The sequence below is a fragment of the Panicum virgatum genome, chromosome 9N, assembly GCF_016808335.1.
Source record: "Panicum virgatum strain AP13 chromosome 9N, P.virgatum_v5, whole genome shotgun sequence".
Classification (NCBI taxonomy): domain Eukaryota; kingdom Viridiplantae; phylum Streptophyta; class Magnoliopsida; order Poales; family Poaceae; genus Panicum; species Panicum virgatum.
Window position 1 is genome coordinate 16180636 of NC_053153.1, and position 15528 is coordinate 16196163.

Below are 15528 nucleotides of genomic sequence, written 5' to 3' on the forward strand. Positions count from 1 at the left end.
TTTCACGGTCACATCTCATCGACGAAAAACATTTGAGCATCTTTAGTTCGTTTGCCCACAAGTTAGTCGCCCATATACATAATACATGTGCAGCCCGACAGAGAAACATGCGGATAGTGTCGAAGTAGCAAAGGCTGTGCGGTCTGAGGCAACGCATAACCAGTGGCCGGACCACAATGTAGCGGATCACGGTCATTGCAGTCTCAGCGTCTCACCCTTTTATCAGGCGAGCTGGCGCGTGCTCCAGGCAACAGAAACATTGGTGGCGACTGCATGGGTGGACCACGAACATACCCCAGAATACTAATCAATCATGCACCACATAAACGTGTCTCCAATGTAATTAGTCTTTGTCAGACACAAGGTAACAGGAGGGCATGCAGCACTGCATTGTCATTATTCGGCAACAAATTCCTTACCATAACACAAGAGAGAAATCAAACCCTTAGCTTACTGCTACTCCCTAATAACCATAGCTGGGAGGGTAGGTCGGGCCACCATAGCTCCCTCCGTTGTACTGCGGAGGCGGCCCAGCGGCAGCTGAAGAACCATAGGACGGAGCACCTCCATATGGTGGTGGGTAAGATGCGTAGCTCGGATCTACTGGCGGTGCTGGAGGGTTAGAAGCTGGTGGTGGGCCTGGGGGAGCAGCTTCTGCCATGAAATTCTGCAAGTAAAGGGTCAAATTAGCTAACAGAAATGAGGCCAAAGGAATGTGTGAAACATGTTTTCATAAAAGCTAGTTATGGTGCAATATTGCATTACTGATAATTCCAAATATTAAAAGCAGATTAGCATACACAGTACCTGGACCAGTTGTTGGGCGGTTTGAACTTGGGATGCAGTCCCAATTATCTCCACAGTCATCTCTCCAGGTGCGCCTCTGCTTTCTTGAATAGTTACAGTTGCGCCACTGTGCCTACGGATATAGCTGATACTAGCACCAGCTGCCCCAATCACAGCATCAGCGTAGGCAAGGGGAATGTGCATGTTATGTGTCACCTTCCAAAATACATAAAAATAAGTAGCTGATTAACCCAAATAAAAGCACAAATCATCTTGAGAACAAAGTGCAAGAGAACCAACCTGAGAACCTGCATGAGAGCGTGGTTGATTTCCTGCAGCAGGAACACCGCTTGGTGGGGCCTCACGTCCATATGCAGAAATACCATAGTGTGGCTGCTTTTCCACAGGCACAGGGGGGACATCAGGAGGAGGATAATAACTGTCTTGCGGCCTTGGAGGCATGAATTGCGAATTTCCACCAAAACCTGGACCACCTGGAGGTAGGTTTGGAGGAGGGCCCCAGGGTTGAGGAGGCCCCCAGTGCTGGGGAGGTGGCATTGGTTGCTCCCTCTGCATACTGTGCATTTTCATCTGCAGAGCACGAAACTTACATTCGTCAGACACTGCATGCAAGACACGAAGTGCTGACAGGAATGCAAGATGCCACTTACATGTGTTTCAAATAGTGGAAGAACACTGCGGTCGACAAGAAACTTTCTTAAGTGACTTGCTATTAATTCCACTGCTTTGTGGACACCAAGAGACTCGCCTTGTATCTCCACAACTCTGTCATCATTTAATGCGACAGGAGGAACATTCTCTGAAGAAGAGTATAACACACTGAATTAAAACAATAGACATAAATATTCACATTGAAGGATCAAAGCACACGTATTTACATGAACTGCAATTGAATTGGTATCACTATTTTCTCAGTGTCACTCAACTGAGTTGCAGGTCACAACATATAACTACGAATGCAATTCAGGAACCAAATCATATATCCGAAAGAGGAAGAAATCCAGCATATGTAGCATTGAAAAAAAAATGCAAAAAACTTACCAACAATACGTACAGCACACTTTGAAGAATCCTGTATGGATTTAATAGTTGCTCCCTGCTTTCCAATAAGGCTGCCAGCTTGCGATGCTGGCACTAGAAGTCGTGTCGGTCCGATATTACCAGCACTTCGTTGAGGCTGACCAGATTCACCATCTGAACTATCAGTTATTCTTTTATGAACTCTAAGTAAGCCATCCATAGCTGGAGATACCGGTGCATCTGGTTCATCCTTTGCTGAAATCATTACCTTCAATGGCAAAATGACAACATTCACAAAATTAATTAACAGTTAAAATGAGATATTACCAGAGAAAAAGATTTACCGAATATGAACTCAATGAATGGCATACACTATGATGATACTACCATTCACAAATATATGCGTCTGGAACAAGTATAATGAAACTTTACCGAATGGGTTACTTACTGGTACATAACCAAGAGATCACATTTGCACATCACTAGCAAAGTTAAATGATGTCTCCCGTCACAAAAGAAATAAAATAAACTATGATTTTAGTGGAGTATGGTTAAATAAGGACGTCAAGTATACATTTACCACCTTGAACAGCATAAAGTTATTCCCAAATATCTTGAGATGATATCCTACTTAATCTCAAGTTTACTTAATTCATACTACAATAGTAATTGTAGCAGTCAGCACACAGCAATAGATGCATCTGATGCTGAAATAGCTTTACAGACAGGAGCTCCTAAAAGTTCAGAAGAGCATTCCATCCTATGCATTTAGTCAACAGTGGTGTGCAGTGTTCAAGAAGAATGGATAATCAGATTATCAGAACAATCATTTTTCTTTTGTTATTCAGTTAGCAACCTTCTTTATAAAATTTACCATCCTCCACCAATGGCTATTCCTTCATTATTTTAAATGTGACAACTTGTTTTATTTGTCTCCATCAATGTCCAATGAAAGAATAGATACATTTCATTCTCTTTTACTCACTTGTTGGATAATGTAAATTGCATGGTATTTACCTTTTCTTATAAAAAAACTTAATTCCAGAAGACAAAAGAAAACAAAGAGTTCCATAACAGCACGTCTCAAAATGTGCAGCCATTTTTATACTTTTCAAGGCAAATTTAGTACCAATAATTCTAGAGTTGTAGTACATGTGGTATATTCATTTACAAAGCAATTCTTCATGCATTTTTATCATTTTACTTTTTCCCTTTAGTAATTCACTTGTTCCCTTCAGTTAAAAATAAAAAAAGGATGTGGAATTACCAGATAGCTTATGGAGCATCTTGAAAGGGATCTTCATCCAATACTCAAATGACCTATTCATATTTGCAGCACAGGAGCATAAAACTGGACTTTCAGAACCATGTCAGTTCACCCATTTCGGAAAGGTTGTTATGTTTGGGAACTTAAACTGCAGTCACAACCTGCAACATTAACCTGTGTTATATTATCAAGGCTATTCAATTTCGGCCTTTGGTGGATGGTCATATTTTGTTGTAAGTCATATTTTTAGCTTTCTGAGTGTTGTCAAGATACTAATTATGTTTCCTAAGTTGAATTGTGGCACAGCTATTAAGTTCCAATTAGGAAGTAAGGATACTCCTGACTAAGTCTTAGCAAAGATGTAACAAACTAAAAAAATGAATCCTGTGACATAGCTCTGGTGTTTGATAAACTGTGTGACATTGTGGTTATCAAGAAAAACAGGTTCATGTCACATGTCCGTGATGCTCTGGAACACTGGTAACAAATTGCTTAGGGTAGGAAAAATTTTCAGCACACAACAAATGCTAAACTACATAGTGTTTGTTGCAGATTACAGGCCATCTCTACTGCTCATGGATATACACATGTAAAGAAACAAAGGAATAGATTTGGGTAAAGTCCGAATGGAAAGGGGACTTGGAACCTGCATTCGTATTGAGATATCTAAAACAATGTAACCATGATGCTCCTTTGCATCACTACAATTTAATAAACTTTAAGTATTTGGACATTTGATGTGAGTTGGTTAAAACTTTATGTGATGTATCTTATGAAATAGGACATGCTATGTGCATGGTTCAGACCTGGTACCCAATTCTATCCTACAGTTCACAAAAATGGACTCAATTCATAAAGCATTGAAGTGAATATCAGAATTGATAACATATACCAAATAATTGTTATTCAAATGATTTTTTATTTCTATGTAAATACTGTGTGTTAAAGACAATGCAATCCAAATTTATTCCTGAAAATAGATCGAAAAAGGGCTAAGCACCAGTTCACTGCATCATGCATATCCCTTGAAGAGACATAGAGGAATCAAAGCCATTCCTTACACAAAGATGTTGATAGCTTCCATTATTTCCATTATTGTGAAACTTTTCGATATAATGAAGCACATTTGATACAACATTCAAACCCACAGTTGTTAAGGAAAATATTACCAGTAACAGTTTGTTGCAAGCCCTCAGGTAAGATGGAAAAAAACAGTTCATAAATTTTGAGAAAATCGCAGATTTTGTTTTAAGATTCAGTAACGGAAATTCAGCTGTTCAACTAACAGTTTTCTTTGTGTTTGCCCCATTACTATGATGCTTTAAGGTGCAAAAAGCAACAACATAGTCCAACTCCAGCTTTAAGGCCTTATTAAGCACACAAAAACCCTTCCAGAATTCCAGATATCTAGATATCAGAATGAAATGACTAAGGGCTTGTTTGGATCGAGACCTGGCACGCAGCTTGCCGGCCAGGCAGCCATCTCAGCCCCAGGCGCTCGAAATCGGACGCCTGGGAGCGCTGCCTGGGCCAGGCGGCTCTGCGCAGGCCCCATCCAAACAACCCCTAAATGTGGGTCTTAATTACCAAGTCAATATATCATATATTTGCACATGCTGGGCCACTAGGAAACTAGGAAGACGAGTATCAGCATGTATTTAGCTGATCACTTTGTACCTAAAAATGCATCATCCAAGAAAACAAATGAACTTCATGCATGAACCTGCTATGCCTAATGACACCACGGCATAGTTACCTAAAAATATATGACTTAGTAATTTCGTTGCTGGCTGAAGCACTGAGACTACTGAATTTTAATCAAAAACACGATTCCATAAAGGCACTTACTGCTCTTTCTGGTACACCAGGTGGGCCATCAAGTATTTTGATGCGCGCTTTGGACTCCTCACACATCTTTTTGATAAACTCCCCTTTGCGGCCAATGATAGCCCCTACCTTCTGGGCTGGAACCAGTATACGAAAAACACTCTCTCCTGGCCAACCAGGCCATCTGTTATCCTCAACATTAATCTGTGAATTGTCCTGCTGACTCCTGTCCCCAGTGTATGCATTCTCCAGCTCTTCCTGGTAAGAATTTGCCGGCTTCTCATTGTACTGATTCCCGGTCTCCTTGCTGTACAAGTTTCCCTGCTCTTCATTGTACAGATTCCCAGACCCATCATTGTACTGGGCACCAGGTTGTTCGGCATATGTGTTTCCCAGCTCTTCACCGTACTGCTTCTCCAGTTCCACATCCTCATATGGGTTTGGTTGTTCTCCATCGTAAGGATTTCCAGGCATCCCGCCAACATCATGTCCCACAAAGTTCTCTACTGGTCCGTCCATATTTTCTAGCCACAAACAAAAACGCAAATCAGTTAGAAATCACACGCCATGTAAGGACCTAAGCTTCAAACCGACCCAAACATAGAAAACCGCATCAGAACAGACACCTAATCAATCCGAATAGCAAGTATCTGGCAGCGGGCGCATAAGCAACTCATGATTACCCCAACAGACACTCAGCCTTAAGCTAAGTCCAATCGAGTTCATATCTACCCCTATAAAACAACTTCCCCTGAACCTGCATCTCGCCATGAGCCGTGACCGAAACAAAATCAAGTGCCCCAAAATCAACGCAGGATACACTAATCGGTACACGCCGAACCCTAAACCTCAAGCTGCGCGACGCGCCGTCCCAGCAGCAGTCCGATCCATTCGCTACAACCGCACCGATAAGACCGCTCGGAATCTGCCAAATCGCGCCCGCAAGCGCACGGGACCGAATCACGAGGGGGTACGTGAAGGGGGGGGGGGGAGACCGGGAGAGGGTGGTACCTGAGGGAGGGAGATGAGGGGAGGCCCGAGGCCACGACCCCGGCGAGGAGCTCCCGCCCGGGAGGCGGGCTGGGGCTCTGGGCGACGAGGTGGGGCGGCGCCGGATTCGGGTGCGACGAGAGGAGAGGAGCGCTCGCGTCGCGGAGACCGGAGACGGAGAGGAGCCGTGCGGCGTTTATCATCGGCTACTGTCTGCGGGCCGCGGCTTAACGGAATAAAGGTGGCCCGGCCCAGCCCGGCCCGGCCGCATTACGAACAGTTTCGGTTGGGGCAGGCCGTCAGGGTATGTGATTTTAGGCTGTGAATGAGCCGCGTCAGGAAAGCTCTGGATGGAACGATACAATCATACAAGGGTTCTTTCCCTATGCACGTCGATTTAAGTAGAAAATTAGGAAAATTAAGAGGTTGTTTAGGAGCTCTCCTAAAATGATTTTACTATTAAAGTTTAAGTTGATAAAATTAAAAATATTAGTTTGATCCGGCTTCTATTTTATTTTAGCATGAGCCTATAAAATAGTTATAGCTTCATGCTATAGTACTTCGATTTATGCAAAATAGGTGAAATCGAAATCGGAATAAGGTTTTCCAAACGGTTCCTAGATTTTAACCCACGCCCTCTTCTCCTGAAAGGAACGTTGTTTTATCCTTTAAAATTTATCCCTCAGAGCGTGCATGTTTAGCTTGCAGTAAGATCTATCTAATTAAAGCAATGTCAAGTACTAAGAAAAAATATATTGAAAAGAGAATAAAGTCAATCAAATGTCAAGTTCCAATGCATATGTACTTATTGAGGATCTAGAAAATCAAATAAACAACACAGTTTTCAATCACAATTGTTATAATAATTAGAAGTAACAAGGTTATTATTCTTATGATGAGTAATATGTCTGAAATTTTCTAAATAAATAGCCTTTTTGGACATTGTGTTATCCTAGTATCAGCTCATAATAGAGCCATGTTCCGGCAAATACAGCACTCTTATGCCACATTGCCGCTTTGGCACATCATCTATTGGGTTATTGGTGGGCTATCTTTGCTGCAGGTTTGATTGATCCTTCATAATGCTATCTGTTGGAGTTCTGACTTCTTTCAAGCTTTTTGCTGATCCTGTCCCAAACAATTCATCTGTCGACGGCCATACTTGTCAAGCAGTTCCACTCTAAGCATTGAATTTCTAGTCTTAACATATGAATTGCAAAATTTAAGGAAGCACTCATCATGATATGACAAACTATTAAGATAGCAAGGCAAGCAAGGCAATCATGAAGATACTCTGAATTATAGATACATTCCTGATAAGTCGGGTACAAAGCCATTACTAAGGCCGAAGGTTGCTCATCGACCGTGAGGACGACTTGTATTCACTAAGAGAGATTCTAGTTTAGCTCCGCTAGCCTAAGGTTACAAGTGACAAGAGTAAAGGGAGGTACCCAACTTATTTGCGTCAGTAATTTGATACTAGGAACTACTGCAAATGAAGACCAGGAGCAACCCGATGACTATCAGGTGACTTTGCACGAGCTCGGCACATCCATAATATTATGATGTAAAACAGCCCGTCAAATATATATCATTTCACTCGTTCAAATTTAAGATCTATTGGGTACTACCAAAGCACCGAATAGACTCTGGGTTTTGAATTTACCATTTGTATCTTATCCTACTATTAATAATTTATTTCTAATTGGAGGTTACTTTAAAATCTCCATTTGAAGCTACCTAAGATGCTAGGTGGACACTTAAAAAAATAAAAAATCTCCTTTGAAGCCACCACGTGAAGCCACCTAGGATCCTAGGTGAAACTTTAGAAATTCACATAATTAGAAACATCTTACCATCAATCTAACAACTTATTCATAAAAATTATTAAATTACTTAGCCATTATGAAAATAGACTAAAATAACTCAAAATATGTATCTAACTTACCCTCCTCTTCCATTATGAAAAAATTAAAGTAACCCCCTATTCTTCATGCAAATTACCCACCTATGCTATTAAAAAGAATACAAATAACCCCTAAATTATATCAAATTATATTATTATAAAAAAGTTAAAGTAACCCCTAAATCTGAATCTAAATTATATAATTATAACAAAATATTAAAGTGTACCAATAAAAATCTAAATTACTATTTCTATTATTATTAGTATATATTATTTATGTTATTATTTATATAAAAATTATTGCTCACGATATGTGTCACCATGTATTAATGTATGAGGAAGAGATAAAAATACCAATTTACGAACAATTAGTTCAACTAAATATATATCAAACACACATAGAGGTGTGATGCAAAATGAAATTTATTGCTATAAGATAATGATAAATATGTATTTTAGAGTATGTGTTAGAGTATTTAATAAATATATATCAAACTCATCTTCTGTTCTGTGTGCACCATTCCATGGAATATTATAATTATATTTCTATCGCTGGCTCCTACTCCATCAGTCCAAATGATAAATTATTTCAATTTTCTTGGAGAGCCATTGACCAAAATTTTAGAGAAGATTGCAAAGATTTATGACATGAAATAGGTATACTGTGATAATATAATTAATGAAGAATCTAATTATTCTTATTTGGTATCATGAATATTTCTTAGAAAGCACCATTGGAGGGGTGAGCATCCTGCCTGAATATTTTTTCATGGATGCCGGCGAACTAGGGGATGGAGGATGCAAAGGCACCTACAAAGTTGGGGGTTTGAATGCTAAGACATTGCAAAGTATAAAATTGTGATATTTGATTGTATAAATATAGTTAAATTTAAGATAATTTAACGCTCAAAAAATTTAAAATGACTTATAATATACGATAGAGCGAGTACAATGCAAATCCTAACACTAACAGTTACGGTTGAGGTGAGGACTTAAAGTCTTGTCGGTGCCAAACTGTCAGTCTTTATCATAGTCACAAAAGTTCCCACATAGATGGATCGAGAAACGTGGTACTACCTCCGTCCCAAAATATAACAATTTTTTGACTTTTTAAAGTCAAATATTTTCATCTTTGACTATAGATGGTAAAAAAAATATAAAGATTGACAACATAAAAGTGATATTAGTTTATTCGTAATGAAACCAACAATCGTAACATGTAATCTTTTCTATTTAAAAGTAATTATTTTTTGAGATATTATTGGTCAAAGATAAAGATGTTTGACTTTGAAAAGTCAAAATGTTTTATATTTTGGGACGGAGGTACGTAGTATCTTATTTAAGAGTGATTTTAATATTATTGGGACGGAAACATAGCAGCGGAAACTAGTTCCACGTTCAGTCAACATCAACGCAGTGTCAGTCACTCAACACTCAACACTCAACACACGTTACCGGTGACTGTGCTGCCAGCACACAGTGTCAGTCAACGCTAAACACAACGACAACGCGTACGTCGCTGTTCCAAATACGTCAACTTCCGCGGGCCCCACCAAGTCAAAGTCAAAAGTGTAACACGTTGGTGATGCGCACGGCATGATGAGTACGACGCAGGGTTTCAAAAACCGGTGATACTATTCAAAACCAGAACAGTAACACAAAAAAATTATTTTTATATTTTTGGATTTAGAAGTATAAAATATAAAAAACCGGAACCGGTTTACCATCCTGGACTGGACCGGGAACGAAAAAAACCGGAAACCGGCGGTTCCCGGCCGAGATTTGAAACCCTGGTACTACGTGACCCTCTCCTCCATAGAATGCTCGAAGTTGCAGCTATGGACTGCAGCATCTGTTGCAACTAGCTAGCTAGCTCACCGTGCCGGCAGCCGGCAGGCATGGCGGCTGCGTGGCGGGGAGCATGGAGGTCGACGGTCGCATCCGCCAACCGAGGCGGGGGCGGCGATCCTGTGCAGCCACCACCGCAACCTGCTCTGTTTGATCACAGCCACGACGACACCTGTGGAGCCAGCAGCATCGCTTCAGGTACCACCCTGTCCATGTCCAACACTGCCACCACCTACGCCACCAGCACCGCCGCGTCCATTCCGTTCCCATTCACTGCCGCCGGCGACGGCGTCACGGACGAAGAGAAGGCGACGATGCGGGAGCACATCAGGGACCTCATCATCCATGGATCCCGTGGTGGATGTGGAGCGGCTACGACCACTACCGCCGGCGACGGCGGCGGCAGCAGCGCACTGGGCAGATGGCTTTCGGAGCTGCAGGTCAGCTGGGTTCTCCGCCTCGCCCAGCTGGATGTCGCATCCGCGGGGAGGACCTTCGTGTCGCGGCGACTCCAGCACACCGCACGCAGCTGGGTGCTAGCTCTGCACGTTATCAGCAGGTGCGTCGCTAGCTTTACTGGATGGTGTAGCCAGCAGGAGGAGGAAGAAGCAGCAGCTCGACATGGACAGAACTGGCCACCTGCTTCAGAATTCGTAGGATTTGTCGCGGCAACCTTCTTGCTCATGCTCCCTTTCGTCGACGCCGTCGTTGCACTGGACGACGTCGTTAGCCCTGTTAGCATTAGCAGCGACGGCCATGGCCATGGTGGTATCGTTTCCGGCAATAAGGATGCAGTGGCATCGGCTCACAAGTTCAGGACACTGGTAGATGTCCGTGACGCTCTCTCTGGGGTCTCGGAACAGGTCCAGCTCTGGCACTCGTGTCTCACTCTCAGTTTCAGTTCCTCCTGTTCGTCACCAACCGACGCAGAAGCTGCGAGGATAAGCGCGGAGATGATAAGGCTGCTGTTGGCGAAGCTGGACAAGGTGGACGAGGCCATGAGGAACACGAGGGACTGCATCAGGACTCACTTCATGTCCTTGACGACGGACGACCATGGCCATGACCATTCGGCGTCAGGGCTCGATCCATCACCTGACATTCATGTTGCCACTCAGTTTGCAGTGAGCTACATCATTGTGCTGTCAACTACTCCCTCCTTCCCTGTTTATAAGGCATACACGTATATCAAGATTCAAACCTTGTCATCTTTGACCAATAATTTGACTATTAAATTTTTATTTTTATAATGCAAATTTCTTATGATTGGATTCATAATCAAATATATTTTACAATGATTATAAGTTTATAATCAAAAGTGATATAATATATGATAAATAAATGGTCAAAGTGTTGTTTAGAAGACCGTGTCATGTTCCACCATGCCTTATAAACGGGGAAGGAGGGAGTAGTAACAACAACACCAACAACAGCCCACCATCAGTGGATCCTCCTACTGCATATGAAGAAGGATCTCTGTGTCTCGGTGAGGAGAACAATACCAGTTCTTCCACCAACCTGAACACCGTGATCATCCGTTCCCTAGGAGAAAGCCTCACCAGGGTGTCGCAGTCATTCGTGGATCAGAGCCTCAGGTTCCTATTCCTGGCCAACAATTTCTACTTCCTGTGGCACCAACTGCTTTCTCAAAATCTGCTCTCGGATGTCCCAGCGGATGCCCTGGCTCGCAAGATTGACAGTTACATAAACAGTTATCTGCAAGTATCCTGGACGCCGGTGTTGAAGCCCTTGCGTAGTCATTCACCTTATTGTTTTTTCTTTAAGAGATACTCAGCACAGCGCAAGTTCTTGACGGAGTTTGAGAAGACCTATGTTGCGCAGAAACTCTGGAAGGTTCCAGACCCAGAGCTAAGGAGGGTGCTGCGGACAACCATTGTCGACGAAGTCATTTCAGTCTTCAGAAAGTTCTTGGAGGATGGTGGTGTCAGCGCTTCAAGAGTCGTCGTCAGTCCTGAGAGCTTGCAGGAGATGTTGGAAGAGTTATTTGAAGGATAAATAACTGTTTATGTTCAGAGTTATTTGCAGAGCTTCAAGAGGATGGTGGTGCACCACAAGTTACCAACATTCAGTTACTACTAGAAAGACGGCGCGGCATTGCCGCGCCCTGCCTTGTAGGCCAGTGCTATGTGTTACATGGTAGAAGAGCTGTTTTTAGGCATTTGAATGGCCAGTCGGAAAAGTGTTTGACATTTTTTTTCTTAAATGATTGAAACGAGGCTATATTTTAAAACATAGAAATAGCAGGCATCTTCCTCCAATCAGTTAAATGATATACAAAAGTATTTTCATATCATGATATATAAATAAATAGCTTGAAGTGACGCTACCACCAGCATCAGGCTAGAAATGCAAGTATATAAACTTATCTCAGATACGTCCTCCACAACTGAATGTTTTGCAGAGTCATGTAAACTGTTCAAGAGCATGATGGTTTCTTTATTGTGGACAGCCATGCATGCCGAATAATATTGTGATGAGCTGATTCCTCAACTTCACTGTGATTTCTTAAAATTGAAAGTATAGTAAGAAAAACAAATCACCAATTGAGCTTCATGGGCTTGTCTTGTCATATTAAGTTTCCCAACTGAGTATTTTCCTCGTCCAAATAAAATAAATTAGTCAAGCATAATATTAACAGTATGAAGTACAGTTATGCAAGAAAGAAAATCAATAATGGCAACTTGTATTTGCATATGGTAGTCTTGGCTGCAGTTAGTTTGAGAGAAATGGTACAGAGTACATTGAACATTTAGTGGTTGCGCTGCTGTGCATGGTATGCATGGTCATTTAATTTTGACAAATATAAATCATCATTGATTTTAATTTGCAGTGTAGTTTGTGGATGGTATTGGCTGTACTGGGTGTTATACGAGTACTAAACAGAAATTCAATAGAGTAGAGGCCATGGAAGACTTGAGGGGTGTCAAAGTATGACATGACAATAGTTGGCGGGAAATGCCTATTTTTCAGTAAAATGAGTATGCTTGGGATTTTCTGTAAAATGAATTTAGGATACTTGATTGGGAAAATCAGTAATTGATACTGCAAGTGCTATTGAGTAATTGTAGGAAATTACCTGTGGAGGCCTATCTCAGTCATTACTCTGGATAATCCTAGAGCTTTGTGATGATGTGTGCTCTTTTTCTGCTGCCTTTTCTGCAGCAACAGCTTCACCTATTTGAACAATGATTATGAGATTCTTATATTTGTCTTCTCATAAACTATCGGACTTCAGGGGCAGCATCCATGGTCACATCATATCTGATGCAAAATTGACATTAACAAAAAGGCATGAAGGAAAATATATTAGTTGGCTTGATGAAGCAAGAAGTGCATAGCATACAATATCTGTAGGCTCGTGACTATGAAGTTTGTGGGATAAACATACAGAGGTGAGAGTTGCGGTAACTTCCAAAACCACAGCGGGCTTAAGGAAGGAACAAATGTATTGTTGTTCAGATCACTGTGGTGCGTTAGACGGTGGAAGAATTTGAGGTTAAGCATGTTCAGTGATGGTTTTCAGTTAGCAGAAGAAATCTTTCATAGTGCAGATTGCTTGCACATAATTGAGAAGTTCAATCCCTGATAGATCAGGCAACGGTCCAGTGAGCTGGTTGTTGGCTAAGCTGCTGAAATATACCAGTACGGTCTTAAGTATGACTGAATGTTCCCATACATACAATCACAAATGCAATGGTACTAAACAACTTACAGCTCACTTACGTTGGTGAGGTTCTTCGTATTGGAAGGAACTGGCCCAGAGAGAGAATTTCTGTCCAGCCGGCTGTTCAAACAACATGCAGAGTAGAGGATTGTCTGTGAATTTTATACTTGTTACAGCAGTGAAATAAAGCAGGAAATTACGCATAGGAAATAAAACAGGAAATCCGTTTATTTTACCAAAAGGAAAACTTACACAGCTTCAAGTGTACTAACGGCATTGTGTCGAGCACCTGCTGGGCGAATATGAAGCGGACGTCGAGGTCAAAGCAGCGCAGGTGTGAACACGGGAGAGATAGGCGCAGTAGTGTCAAGGGCGTCGCTGCAGGTCCACCTCGCGTCTCGCGGACCTGCTTGTCGCCGGCCTGACCGGCTGCTCGTCCGAGCTGCGCCCAGGGCTGCTTGCCCCGTGGTCGGAAGGTCATGGCGAGCTGGCCGCGCTGCGTTGCCCCGTGGTCGGCAGGCCATGGCGGCTGCGTCTGGCCGCGTGACGCCGCGGTCACCTCGCAGCTGGCCGGGCCTCCCCGGCACTGGCTGCCGCCGGTCACCAGCCTGCTGGCCCCCGCGCCGCGCTCTGGCCTCAGCTGATGGTCGCAGTAGCCACTGGTCCGCCCGTTGGCCACGTGCAGCCGGCCGCTGGGCCGCTTGGTCGTCCGTGGTCGCCGGGCGCTCGCGCGCCTGTAGGAGTGGAGCGGGGCTGACGAGAGTAGGCGGAGGCGCGTGAAGGGTCGAGGAGGATCGAGTAGGGCGGAGGCCCGCCGGGCGGAGCGGCAGTCGGAAGGCGGCGCGAGCCTGCTCGCTCCCATGGCCCGTTGGATGGTCCGATAGTACGCTTGTTGTGTTTTCGGGCGACGTGGCTCAACGAGGAGTCAGAGAATGCCCCGATGACGGACGCCCTTTCGTGTTTAGAAGACTGCTTCCATCTATGTTCATCATTTCATTCTGGTTTCAAATCAGAAATGATCTTCGAACGACTTGACTTATGGATCGAGCTGCCGACTAAAAGTCAAGTAATAAGTTTGCTTTGGCTGCTGCAACTTTGTCAAACTTGTAGTTGAGTTATTAACTAAGTTCAATATAATGCAGATCTGGCTCTCTATATGAAGAAACTGCAGTAAGACAAGAGTAGGATTCTTATTCTGGCAATTAGCCCTTGTACATGCTACTACCGCTGCTAATGTGTATGTTCCTGTTTTCTTGTACTTCCTGGACTGGAGTAATATAATATGCAATCCACATGGAAGGACCGGGCCAAAATAGTGCCAGCTTCATAGCCTATGGTAATGCACTGTGATATTTAGGATGTGTTTGGTTGGGCTTTCTAACCTTTTGCTTCCACAAAAGTCAAAAGCCAACCAAAGGACCCAAAACTTCTAGGTGCTTTTTGCCCAAAGTCAGCTTTTTCTACAGTACAAATCCAAAAACAGGAACCTGCTTTCACCTGTTTTGGAGGTGGGCAACTTCAAAGAAATACCCACCTGCCACTCGTTGTGAAAGAAAGACAATTCATTTATTTTTCCCAAGCCATCTGTTTTTTCCCGAACGACCTTTCTCTTCTTTCTGCTCCCGCCGCTCCTCCCTCGCCGGTCTCCGCCACCACCTCCCCCGCCACAACTTCTTCTAGATCGGTCTCTACACCTTCACCATCGGCGCCCTCCCCCTTTTCCATCCCCATGAATGAATGCTTGTATCTGGAATGCTAATGAAGACAAGAGGTAGCATTAAATTGCATAGTCTAGAGTTTCACAACTAGTGACCATTTTGGATGTGGAAGGCATGTTGATCACTAATTGCAAAACCTCATAACATAGACTAAATTCGACTTTTTGATAGTGCATACATATATACGTGGAAGGCAAGAACGTATGCACTTTGCTTTGGGTCAATTAAGTCCAAATAAGGGAATTTAAGCAATATTATGGAGAGTAGCTACTTTAAGAATTAAAATTGCAGCCTAAGGTTGCCTAGACCGAGTGGTCGAAGCTGTCCGGCGGCACCCCTCAGGTGGAGGGTTCGAGCCCCGTCGGGGACGGATTTACTCCGCCTGAGGGGGAAAAAAAACCCTCGCTGTGCTCCCGAAGTGCTTGGGTTGCTGGTCCGACACTGGGCTGCGGATTCCGAC

At 43.1% G+C, this 15528-nt stretch overlaps 2 protein-coding genes across 13 annotated transcripts; both read right to left on the reverse strand.

The window, feature by feature from the left end:
- Window positions 1-291: 291 nt before the first annotated feature.
- LOC120687958 (flowering locus K homology domain-like) lies at window positions 292-6126 on the reverse strand. Of its 2 annotated transcripts, none has more exons than XM_039970065.1 (7): window positions 5933-6126; window positions 4943-5445; window positions 1849-2095; window positions 1458-1606; window positions 1087-1377; window positions 808-1002; window positions 292-667 (listed from the first exon to the last, which is right to left on the reverse strand). In XM_039970065.1, exons 2-7 carry the CDS (start codon window positions 5438-5440, stop codon window positions 464-466), a joined length of 1584 nt encoding a protein of 527 aa, XP_039825999.1. In that variant the 5' UTR covers window positions 5441-5445; window positions 5933-6126; the 3' UTR covers window positions 292-463. The 2 variants fall into 2 exon arrangements, with proteins under 2 accessions (XP_039825999.1, XP_039826001.1); XM_039970067.1 differs by having other exon boundaries at window positions 4943-5449; window positions 5933-6110.
- Window positions 6127-11080: 4954 nt separating this feature from the next.
- Window positions 11081-14281, reverse strand: LOC120692222. 11 transcript variants are annotated; one of them, XR_005682538.1, is made up of 4 exons: window positions 13603-14281; window positions 13410-13470; window positions 12763-12860; window positions 11081-11644 (listed from the first exon to the last, which is right to left on the reverse strand). XR_005682538.1 is itself a non-coding variant. In XM_039975480.1 (4 exons), the coding sequence occupies exons 1-3, from the start codon at window positions 14210-14212 to the stop codon at window positions 12778-12780; spliced, it is 786 nt and encodes a 261-aa protein (XP_039831414.1). In that variant the 5' UTR covers window positions 14213-14281; the 3' UTR covers window positions 11081-11644; window positions 12763-12777. The 11 variants fall into 11 exon arrangements, 6 of the variants coding, with proteins under 6 accessions (XP_039831414.1, XP_039831413.1, XP_039831417.1 ...); XR_005682534.1 differs by having other exon boundaries at window positions 12763-12947; window positions 13410-13502; XM_039975480.1 differs by having other exon boundaries at window positions 13410-13502.
- Window positions 14282-15528: the final 1247 nt, after the last annotated feature.